The 12,306-nt window shown below is 32.0% G+C and overlaps 2 protein-coding genes across 10 annotated transcripts in view; one reads left to right on the forward strand and one right to left on the reverse strand.

Annotated features, from left to right (window-relative positions):
- LOC138122304 (uncharacterized) overlaps nt 1-12,306 on the forward strand; it is a 194,396-nt gene that overhangs the window by 119,160 nt on the left and 62,930 nt on the right. For 8 of the 9 annotated variants that reach the window (XM_069036498.1, XM_069036494.1, XM_069036497.1 and 5 more), the window contains one exon: nt 491-551. The exons of the other annotated variant lie outside the window; for it this stretch is intronic. In XM_069036498.1, coding sequence (XP_068892599.1) covers nt 491-551 — 61 coding nt within the window. The remainder of the gene's footprint in view (nt 1-490; nt 552-12,306) is intronic. 9 annotated transcript variants of the gene reach the window in all.
- On the reverse strand, nt 3,174-6,005 carry LOC138122310 (cytochrome P450 4d2-like). Its single transcript, XM_069036518.1, has 7 exons — nt 5,776-6,005; nt 5,006-5,203; nt 4,757-4,951; nt 4,337-4,707; nt 4,042-4,282; nt 3,812-3,991; nt 3,174-3,742 (listed from the first exon to the last, which is right to left on the reverse strand). The coding sequence occupies exons 1-7, from the start codon at nt 5,936-5,938 to the stop codon at nt 3,582-3,584; spliced, it is 1,509 nt and encodes a 502-aa protein (XP_068892619.1). The 5' UTR covers nt 5,939-6,005; the 3' UTR covers nt 3,174-3,581.

Here is a 12,306-nt window from a genome sequence, read left to right on the forward strand (position 1 = left end):
ACAATTAAATTATTTGCAATCTACACTGCCTTCTTTTAACGAAATGTACATCCTTTTTTGGGCCACTGGACCATCGTGTAATGTAAATTACGAAAACAACCAATGCTGGATATAAAATCAGAACGAGTTGTTTGCCACAGCGTGTTTAAAAATACACGATGCCTACTTAAACTAAAAATGTATTATGAGATGACACACAATTTTTGGTTTTAATTGTAGGTATTTTAATGGATATCCGATTTCTTTTTATCGTTACGACCGTTCGTATAATCAAAAACCAGAAAATTGTACAAAATTGCGACAGCAACCCATATTTAAGGAATGTTATTACTCGTGTTTTTAAATTTCACATAAACCAAAACAGCACTAGGTAGAATACTTTTAATTTTATACGCATAAATCATATTTTGTAATTTGTATGATAAAATCATATAACTGATCTGGGAATTGAGCTGAGTGTTGGCAATAATTATTTGACGTTTATTTGCAGAAAACTGAAGGTGTTTCAATCAACATCAGTGAACAAAACGCCATGTATATCAAGATGGTCGGTGAGTAAACTTGTGGAAATTATTTATTAAAAAGTGTCATATTGGTGTTATTGGTGTGAGGTTCTGTTGTTTTAATTTTTTTTGTATATAAAAATTTATGGTTTCATAAATGATATGAAACAATATTTTAACAGAAAAATAAAGATCTTCTTTTTTGCTTTTTACGACATCTGAAAGAATTTCGGACATTATAAGTGTAAATACATACTATATAACACTGTGAAAAAATGTCTTAAAAATAGATAGCACAGTACAGTTTAAAAATGCCTTTGGTCGTTTCACAAATAAGTGCACCGTGTGTCATTATAATAGTGGACATTAAAATAGAAAAAGCTGAACATTATAAATTATTGGAACTTTTTTATAAATAATTTTGGAGATCGTTTTGAAAATTGCATCTTTTAACACCCTTTACAACTACAACATACGTAAAAAAAATCTGTAACGAAAAAGTGCATTGCAAAATGACCCAGTTAATAAAATGTGGGTAAAAAGTACGAATAAAAATTTGCATTTTTTACGTTTGTTTGGTTCTTTCGTAGCGTTTGTTCAGAAACTTTCTTTTGTTTACATTCATTAACTTTCTTCACCCCGTTGTACGTCGTTTTGTTCTTTCATCTACAGCATTTTATTAGACAACTTCTGACCTTTGGGGAGGATATTAATATAGTGAACGTAATTGTTTGATTTTTCTTAAAAATCGCTGAAGAATTTGCATCTTGTTCAAAAACTAAGAATTTTCAAAAAACAGTTGTTATTGTTGTAAAATGATGAGGTTTTACATCTTCGTATTTATTTTGTTTGTTAAAAATTAATTATTCTACCAACATTGATGGATGAGAAGGTATTTTTTTAACAGCTTTCATCTACATAAATAAATATTAGGTTTATATTGTAGCGATGCCAAATGCTCAGCCTACAAGTTAATTAATTTTTTTAAATGGAGCTTCATCAACAAAGCGAAATTTTACATTTTGACATAATCAGATGTCGCGTAGAAATTGATGGTTGGCACATTTTCTATTTTCGCTTCCCATTTTTAAGATGTGTTTTCCCAAAGGCGCTGTGAATTGAATCCCCCAAATTGTGTCCAGGACCCAGGATACGACCGTGGTGCGATCAGGCACTAGACCGATTGCCTTATTTGCAAGACGCCTCCGCCGTCGGAATAAGGCGGCGAAATATAGGGTAAAAGGGAGCCTAACATCTTTTGGTTTGTTGGATCGATAGCTTTATTACTGTCACTCGGCAAAGTGTTTATGGTTAAGTTCATTTCCCTCTCGAGACGATTCTTGTGTAATGACTTCGTGTATCGAATCCAAGCGTTTCCTCTAATCTAAACTTGTTCCACGCAGAGTTCCGGCCCATAGACTCGGCTGAAGTTGGAAGTTACCGGTTTGTTTTTTCTTCTTAGCGGAAATTTATCCCGCTCTAAAGTATTACAGAAAATTGAATTCTAAGGACTTTCAATCTGGATTTGTAATTATCGAAGCGACACAGTATCGAATTTGCTATACGTAACATATAGATTGCTATTTTATTGAAATTGGAAATTCAAATATCTAGGTTAGACTTGAACTTGAGTTACATTATACTTTCTAAACTATGACGTGATGCTATGCGACATCTACATAATGACTACAATAAAACGTGGTAATTAAATTAGGCAAGCTTTCCTTATTAATTTTTCAGGCTGACACAGAAAACGTAGTAATGAGAAAAGATAACGGCTATCAGCAGGATAACTGAAGTTGTAACTAGGGTTGATAATTGATGTGTTATCTTATAACAGGGATTATTACTAGACAAATACACACATGTGTAGATAATGAAGTGCAGATAATAGGAATTTTGCGGCAATACTGAAAGATGTGAACTTGCATTACAGAGTTTTTTTTATTGATTGTAAGAATTTCTCGCAAGACATTTTAAGGATTGTGAATGTGTGTGATATTATTTGGTACTGCAGTGGTACACCACCCACGTCGAACAGGGAGGTATGTAAAACAAGTTGTGCGTTAATCATTTTCTGTTCGGTACCTAGGTTTGATTATAATCAAATCTTATGTTAAAAGAGGTTTTGCATAAATTCAAAATATGCCTAATAAAATTGTGATGTTCTTGTGTTTTCCATTACCATTATATTCTGGGACATTCTGCCCACAAATTTGTTACAACCTTTATTACAAATTTGAACTTCTATAAAATATAGTATAATTATGTTTCGTATGAGTTATTGCGTACTTAACACCGTATCACATGCGCATGATGTAGTGGGCATTCTGATTAAAATGCAAAATCTAATAGTGCATCTGAATGAAACTTACCAAGCACTATCATCTCATTCAAAATCCATGTACTTTGCATGCTTGTGTTCATACAATACCACATAAAAACACTGATAATAAATCTTTTAATAAGGGGAAATAAAGAAAAATATTTAATTAAAATTGCTTCGTGTTGCACGGTAATATTGCATCATCAGACATAACCACTTTATATGAAACCATTTCGTTCGTAGATATTTTTTAATTTAGTATTGCTGTCAAGCTCAGATCAAAGCTTTTTAAATAACAAAGAAAGTTAACTTTCATTACATTTTGGTGTGCTGTCTTGTAAAAATAACTATAAAATCAAACTTTATTGGCGAAATATTGTTTTCTACAACTTAGAAGGTTTTATTCATGCGAGGTATAGTACTCCTAGAACTCTAACGTTTTATGATAGGCAATAACGTTATGAAGTTAAACAGCTTAACAAAGAATTGTAAATAAAAAGACCTTTAAGGGTGGGTCTTTACCCTGGGGGCTCTGGATTTAGAAAGACGGCAGACGGTACCAGGTAATCTCTCTCTTGGACGAAGTGCTCCTCTTCCCATTAGGAGGTGTCAAATACTAATCCCCTTGTTATTAGTATTGCCTATCATAAAACGTTAGAGTTCTGGGTGTACTATACATATGATTACTCGTATTTTGCATTACATGAGTATTAGTGTTAATACAAACAAATATAATTGCATGTGCCTCCTTTTCACTGATCCCTTCTTTTCAAGTTCATGTGTATCCCATTTCTTGATTTTAGAACGGAACACATTCCGATTTGCGGTGGAATATTCGGATTTGGGGAAATCTCAAAACATCTTAACAGTTTGGCAATTGTAGCTTTCAATTCGAGTAGAGCAAATTTTTGTCCTTATTAAAAATCATTAATTTAGTAATAACCACTATTACTAATCACAAATTTTTATTTCTAATACCTACCAATGCAGTTTCTGGGGCCTGCACTAAAAGGAATGTATGCAAAATTGTGCCTTTTCGCTTGTTTTTCGGGTAAAAACCTTTCTGGATCAAAAATATGCGGGTCGGGATAAACTTCCGACGAATAATTCATACCATACAAAAATATCGAAATGTTGGTATCTTTTGGTATCTTAATTCCGTCTGAAATTCAATATTTTTAAATTTAATAACGTTATGTAAAGCTCAATTACCTATTATGCAGTCTTCTTCTAAACTTCTTTCTATAAGGGGTACCGGAGGATATAATCGATGAGCTTCTTTGATAACAATATCCAAATATTTCAGTTCTTGAATATCGCCATATTTAATTTCCTTTTTGTAATCAGGACCTAGTACTGCTATTAATTCTTCATAGACTTTTTGTTGTATTTCCGGATTTTGTGCGATAGCGTACAAGACAAAACAAATGGAAGTAGTAGTTGTATCGTGTCCCTAAATTTGTTTTTGATAAGTTTGATGAATGCGTGAGATGAAGGTTACCCTTACTTCAAACATGAAAGTATCCACTTCTTCTCGAATGTCTTCATCTGTTAAATTCTTTCCGTTGTCAGAAACCTCAAGTAACATGTCTAAAAGTGCAGCTCTTCGTTTTATTCCTTCCTCGTTCATTTTTGGATTGTCTTTCAAAAGTTTGAATTCTTCTTTTCTTTTCTTAATAATGGTGGTTGTGAAGTCGTGGAGTATGTCTAAATATTCAACGTATCGTTTGTATTTGTCCGAAAATCGAAATATCAGAGGGTTTCTTAACCACCCCGAGAAAAACCTCAAGGTAAATATTTCCAGAAATCCAGTGACAGCTTCCACGTACTTCGGATTGCATTTTGCTTGAGCATTTAGTTCAGTTCCAAACGCCGTTTCTAAACATTTTGATAATGATGAGTTTTTTAAATTTTTATGTGACCTTACCACAAATAATGTCCAAGCTACATAAATTAATTATAGAGTGTATTTCTATAGATTTGTCGCTCGTTGATGCTTCTTTCAATAATACATCTAATAGGATATTTATTTGTTTATTGAACGACGACTCTAGAAATTTTTCCAAAATCTTAAAATGAAACGTTGGGGTTATCATCTTCCTACGAGTTTTCCATTTCGATCCTGAAAGTTTCGCAATTCAGGTTTTTTTTTTGTGGTAGTTTGTTTTTAAATTACCTGTGCTCACTAGCAAACCGTCGCCAAGCCATGGTTTAAAAAGATCATATCCATTCGACTTACTTAGATGGACGTTAGAGTTTAAAAAGAAATCAACAACTTCGGGTTTGGTAATCATTAGATGCAATCGAGGCCCAAGCCAAATTTTCATTACGGACCCATATTTTTTATTTAAATGCATAAATGACTTGAGCAGGTCTGTAAAATAATATTTATACAAACAAATTTCATACAGGTAATGTTTTTTTTTTCTCAAGTTCTTCTCGAGAAGTGTTCATAAATTACAATTTTGAAAACCCAAGGCCTTGTTTATTGTTGAATCTATGTAGACTTAGATTAGTCAACATGATTTTGCAATTGTATTCTGTGTTGCATAAGAAGTAACTTTCATTTTTAGTTAATTTTTTTACACTTTCCCAATAAGATATCGCACTATTTCCTATTGTTTTTGAATTTCTAAAATTAGCTACAGACACGCATTTTTTTTCTAATTTAGACAATTGAAGTAATATTATGATTATGATACACTTAATTTTGTGATAATTAATTTTTATCTAAAGTAACAAGGGTCATGGCTTGCTTCGAATTGTAAATAACTGTTGGGTTAGTTGACATAAATTATTTAAGCAAGAATTTTGCGAAAATATTTTTCCTAAGTTGAAAAGATTTGCAAGTTCTATTAATTATGTATATTTGGTTCGCCTGTTTTTACAATTATGAACGACAATAACTTAGCCATTTTGGTTTTTAATTTTTAAGTAGGTACTCACCCACAGTTGTTGTGCCAACTTCTCCGCTATTTCCAATTATTGGTAAAGGAGTGGGACCAGGTACTTTGCTCAAACTGCTAAATTTTGCCAAGGTTAAATACCACCACACTAAAGGGGTGCATAATATCACTATTGTCGTTATAAGGAAGGTTAACGCAAACATTGTTTGTCATGTCCACCACTAGACTAGAAGCATATTTAATATCATGCGTAACTGCAATAAGCAGATAAGACGTTTTGAATTGAAGGCATTTATTTAATTCGTGTTTAATTTTTCGTCACTCTATCAATCCTGATGAAATGATGTCATCTATTTCATAAGATATCAGTTTATTTTAGGACTTATATTTCGATAATATAATTTTTCAAAGGTAGGTAAAGATATCGAATCGCTATTTTTTACTCCAGACGAATACCTACTTTTTTCTTGGAAATGAATCGCTGTTTGGTTACTAGTTATAAATATTACACGCATTACGCATGTTAACTGCTAAGTAAAAAGCATTAAAACGTGACACATCTTACAAAAATATCTTTTCAACCTATAACAGTGAATTAAATTTATTTTTAATAACACTAAATACGTTTTTGAAATTAATTACAATACATCTTGGACTGTGATGAATATTATTTTTTAAATGAAATTCCTTTATATCTCGTAACATACATACATATTTCAAAAAATACTTAATTTGTATTTATAGGATAATATACTGCATTGTATTTAAGTACTGTCCACAATTTAAACATAAAATCCAATAAAATTTTCAACTCGTTTTTAGTTTATAAACATACACCGAGCGCCAAAAAAAGCAGAGCACCGAGAGGTGATGATCGTACGAACTTGAAATTTTGGTGGTATATGTTACATGTAAACATTTACCGGTAAATATTCATAATGACCGGTTTCGTTGGTAAATGTGCATAGCAATCTTTTTCAGTCATCGTTTTCGCACATTCACCTTTCAAACATGAATTGTGTGCACATTTACCAGAGGCGGATGGTAAATGTGGATATAAATTTACTACGACCAAAGTCAACGCAGAATAACCGGCAAATTGTATCAATCAATTCATTAACGGGTGGGCAAGGTTTTATTTTAAGAAACGCAGTTGCAGGGGAAAATGCAAAACAAAGAAGTGCCAGTGCAAAGCTTCACTGGTACTATGCACGGTAGTAATCCCTGTCGCAATCAGGACTAAATAGCAATTTGGTTTTCTTTAACAAATTATTGTTTAGTTTATTTTCTATTTTAATTTGTTATTTTGTTGTTTTTTAATAAACCATATTTTATATCTAATTACATACATTATACAGAGCTATAATATACCTATTAACATCTTGGTATGAATTGCATTTTTATTTAAGTAAGTACTTTAGATAAATAAACCTGCTGAAGCCTGCCCCATTTCACTAAATTGGAATAAATATTTCCCTGGCACACGGTACACATTTACCGGTCAAAGTGTATATAAAAAATAATTTACGCACATTGGCCGGTTCTGCCGGTTAATGTACACATAAGCCGATGAATGTGGACATTGACCCTTTTTGCACTCTTACCGTAACATATACACCTCAAATGGGGAATAAATGATTAAAATTTTATCATGAACAACGAACTTCTTGGATTTTTTTTGTCTGGTACTTAATCTTTAAACAGGTACATTCTTTTGTCCCGTGTGTATCCAAGTTAATGATTAGTGACAGTTTAGACGTTGATTTCCTTTATTTGTGTCGTTGTCATGCCCCGCGTTCGTCGTAATCAGCATTACAATCAATTAACTCCTTTTGAGAGGGGTCGAATTGTGGGAATGCATGAGGCTGGTTTATCTTTTCGCGAAATGGCTAGAAGATTGAGTCGAAGTGACTCTACAATAATTCCAGCATGGGCAGGGCTTGGTCCAACGAAGGCTCGGAAAGGCGTAGAAAACGTAGTGGTCGGCCACGAATTACGAATGAACGGAAAGAAAGGAGTCTTCGACGACTGGCTTCAGTTAACCCGTTTGAGACAACTCGATCGGTGGAGACTACTTGGAGGGCTGTTTTGGAAAGACAGGTATCTATGCGAACAATTTATCGCAGAATCCGTTCACACGGCTTAGCATCATAGCACCAAGTTGCCAGGGTCGAGTGGTGTACGCTGAGGGAGCATTGGATCGATGAACGGCACCAAATGATCTTTAGTGATGAATCTCGATTTTGCCTATGGCAATCAGATGGACGGTTGCGTGGCAGAAGACCTACAGGACAAATTCTAATTTTTATTTTTTTTTTGAAATTGTTATCATTCTTTGTCTTACTCAATCTCAAATTGTCACCAAAATTTCAAGTTCATACGATCATCTTTTCTGAATGCTCTGCTTTTTTGGGCGATCAGTGTAGTTTTCTATTACAATTGTAATTCACTCACATAGGTACTTAAAAATATTTCTTTTACATAAAGTAATACAAATTTGTAATGATCTTGAATCTGAAGAAGAATGAACTGATTGATGAATTTGAGAATACTGAAATATTGTATAATAATGTTATATACACAGATATATTAATTACTTAATATGTAGATAAATAAAGTGAAGATGTACGAGTAGATTTATAAAATTTAGTTAAATATAAATAATTTAAATGTTATCTCACTTACGTAATACATCGAACAAGATTGGAATTATGTTCAACCCATATTCAACATATTACATACCATATTTATTATTACAAGGTTTGTAGTAAGTAGCAGTGTAAGTGCATATTACGGTTCCAAGTGACATCAGTACAAAATAATTAATTTTTATCCGTTGTTCGAGTAAAAGATAAAAATTGATCTCTAAATATTGATTTAGTGTAAAAAAATATAACCTATGCCAAGTGAAACGGAATTTTGTGTTTTGAACTTATGTCACTTTTTATTGAAGCTGCGATTTGTTGGCCGCAGTGTTCAAGTGTTATTGGTACAGGGCATTCAAATTTTTTAACAAGATCTACTCAATTAATATTATTGTAATGTTGTTGTTTGCTTCAACTTTTATTACATATACTTTTTTTTTGCAACATGTTTGCATCTTTGTTGCCAGGATAATGGAAATATTTGTAGAATAGGTTGAAATTTTATGGCAAGTGAAAGTCCTCACTCAGAGACAATTGAAAGATTAATAAAGTTGTGGTTCAGATGTTACGGAATTAATTTTTCAGTTCTGAATCTCCTTCGACAGTTCAGCCAAGGAAGTAAGAATATCCTTGAAAGTTTCTGTGTATAACGAAACAAAGTTCAGTCGACAACGTATTAAACAGCCAAGCGTGCAGGTTGCATAAACCGCTTCTAAATAAAATGTCATAGAAAAAATCTCGGGGAACATATTTACCCCAAATAAATATGTAAAGTTGACTCAAGTTGCAAAAAACCAATTTGGATTTGCAACAGCAATTTTATGGCATTAGTCGTTTGAAATTACTTTAAAACTGTACTTATATGGGAAATATTCAATCCAAACTATGATTTTCAGGTCCCTTTGTGCCTTTATTTGGTTCAAAAATATTGAAAAAATGCTGTTGCAAATGACAAGTGGTTTTTTGCAACTTGAGTCGACTTTATAATCATGTTAATTGCAGTCAACGATTTATTTAATAATTAAAAAAATAAGTTGCCCTGCAGTAATATGTACTTTGTTTTCTAAATGTTTCACTTTATTAAATATTTTTAAAATCCAAGAAAAAGTCTGTTGATTCCATTGCAATATAAAATATAGTCTATTTTTTAATCAAAGAACCACGACCTCTTGATTTAGGTTTGCAAATATAAAACTTTACTAAATTTGGAGAATTTAATGATATCTATTGGCTATACCCACCAGCGCCTGTCATTTTTAATGTCCTTGAAAATACGCAAACTCGCATTTAAAATTTGAATGTGTCCTGGAAATACTTCGCAAAGTAAAACATTTATTAAACTCTCAAATTAGTTGTTATTATTTGTTATTAACTTTATTAACATGATGTGCTACTAAAATCTCTAATAACCTCAATTTTTATATAATGAGATTTTTTACCCTAGGTCAAAAGTGTGCAATGTTGTCACCTCTATTTTGGGTGTAAATTGCGGTGTTGTGGTTCTTTGATTAAAAAACAAACTATACCTACCGTGAGTTTTTTATTTTACTGAACATAGCATTCATGGATCTGTAAGTTTGGTTGCCTATTTCAAATGAATTGACTTGTCAATTTTAGAACTGAACATAGCCATTTTACATTGTATGTTCAGCGAAATAAAAAACCCTGTGTATATGTTAGCTTAAATGTGAAAGGTTGAAATCACTAGACGTTGATTCGGAAAAACAAACCTGTGATTTTTTTTTATAATTCCAGAGTATAGTTGAAACAAACTGATACAAAAGAAAATTATGTGACAATAGAAAATAATCCAATAAAAAAGTGGAAAACCCACATGTAATATTTTTCATTAAAATAATTATAAAAAAACATGACTGTACAAAATAATGAAACTTACCTGTAAGCATTTAGAACATGAAAACTAGTGCTCTAGAGATATTGTAAAAGAAATAAACAATGGGTTTTATAGTTTATCAGTTTATTTAATTTAAACATAAATAAATGTTCATAAATGGAAAAAATTAACCTTCAATCATTGATCAGGCAATAATTCTTTACCCAGTAAGTAAAAATGATGAAGATATTTTAGCTGTTACAATTACAGTGCAACCTCGTTAATCCGAAGCGCAGTAATTCGAATTCTTCAATAATCCGCATAGGTTTTTATTTATCATTGTATACGTTATAATCCGAATTCGTCTGGTTTCGTTATTCCGAATTTATCAAAACTCACGTCCAGACGCTTTTAATTCATACGTACGTGCCCTTACATATACAAATTATACTCGTATGGCACATTAGGCATCTTTGGTTTCCCAAGTTCACTACTGCATGGGAAAGTATTCAGTTTTCACAATGGCGCCAAAGCGAAAACATGTAACGGTAACTCTTAAGCAAAAAAGCGAAATATTGAAAAAAATCGATAGTGGCCAAACTGGTAAGAATTTGGCAAGTGAATATAATGTAGGCGCATCTACAATTTCAAACATTAGAAGAAACAGACAAAATATTAAACGGTAAATTTTTGAATTTTTCGTTATGTACTCCTTATTTGATTACATATTCTAGATTTATTGAGCACTGTTATTCTGGTCCAGGATCCAGCGATCATCTTGTTCTCCAACGGCTTCGAGAAAATGCTTACACTTTGAATCAACAAATCGTCAAACAAAAGAAAATTACTGACTTTTTTTTTAAATAGTATGTTAAGTTGTTTTCATTAAATAATAAAGATGATAAGTTGTTCCAACATGATTTATTTATTGATAAATCTTGAAAAAGACATTAAAATAATGTGCTTCGATAGTTCGAATATTTTGATAATTCGAATCACTCTGGTTTTAAATGATTCGGATTAACGAGGTATTCACTAGAATAAAGAAAACTTTTTTAAATCAATTTAATAGAGGATAGCCAACGGAAAACAAAATACCTTTGTCAGATAATATGTGCAGTTCGTATAATAACATATTTTACAGTTTAAATTACTGAAGACATGTAATTCTAATTGTAACAAAGACATTAGTATTAAACCAACAATACAATATAATTATATCGTATTTTATTATAAAATAGTATCATACATTTTATTTATATAAATTATAAGTAAAGACTAATTTCCTTATCAAGGAGGTCGGAGATTAGTTGGTTTACAACTCTTGATCTGGTAAGAATCATTAGTTGTTATTAACCTCCACAGAACTAATTATGAATATTTTTCCACAGTGCGTCGTATTGCTAGACTAATTTAGCTATTTATGCACCAAGGGCGTTACAACGATGATTACGCCCGGAGAACGATGAATCCAGCTCGAGGGCTTTAGCCCGAGAGATGGATATCGTTCGATAGGCGTAATCATTAGGTGACGCCGTGGTGCATAGAAGATTTTATTTTTCACTATACGTGTTCTTAAAAAAAAAATCGGCATCTTTGCAATTTTGAATTGATGAGGGCGTTATGAATTAATTACGCCCGCTTATTCTTATTACGCCCTGTATTATTCCCCGGTTGTTATGGACATGTTTACGTATTTCGTATCCTAGGAGTTATCATGCAATTATACTAAAGTGAAAAATAAAATAATTTACTTAATGATCTTTTTAGGCAAAATATGTTATTATTATAAAATTTAAAGTAACTGCGGTCAATTCGTATTAGATGTCCCTACACAAAGTTGACATGAATTCGATAACATGGTACCCACAGAAATCGTATAGCTTGCATAGGTTCTCAGCTATTCCAATATTTAGAAATTACGCCTAAACACGGTAGTAAACAAACAAAAATTGTATTATGCTGGATAAAGGAAATACAGGAAAATATTTCTAGCAGGTTGGGGCAGATGTGAAGAACATAAGAGTATGTATAAATAATTAAACAGTTTAATTTTGCCTCTTATTTCGTAAATTATTCAAAAAGCGCATAT

The sequence above is a fragment of the Tenebrio molitor genome, chromosome 1 (genome assembly GCF_963966145.1).
Source record: "Tenebrio molitor chromosome 1, icTenMoli1.1, whole genome shotgun sequence".
Classification (NCBI taxonomy): Eukaryota; Metazoa; Arthropoda; class Insecta; order Coleoptera; family Tenebrionidae; genus Tenebrio; species Tenebrio molitor.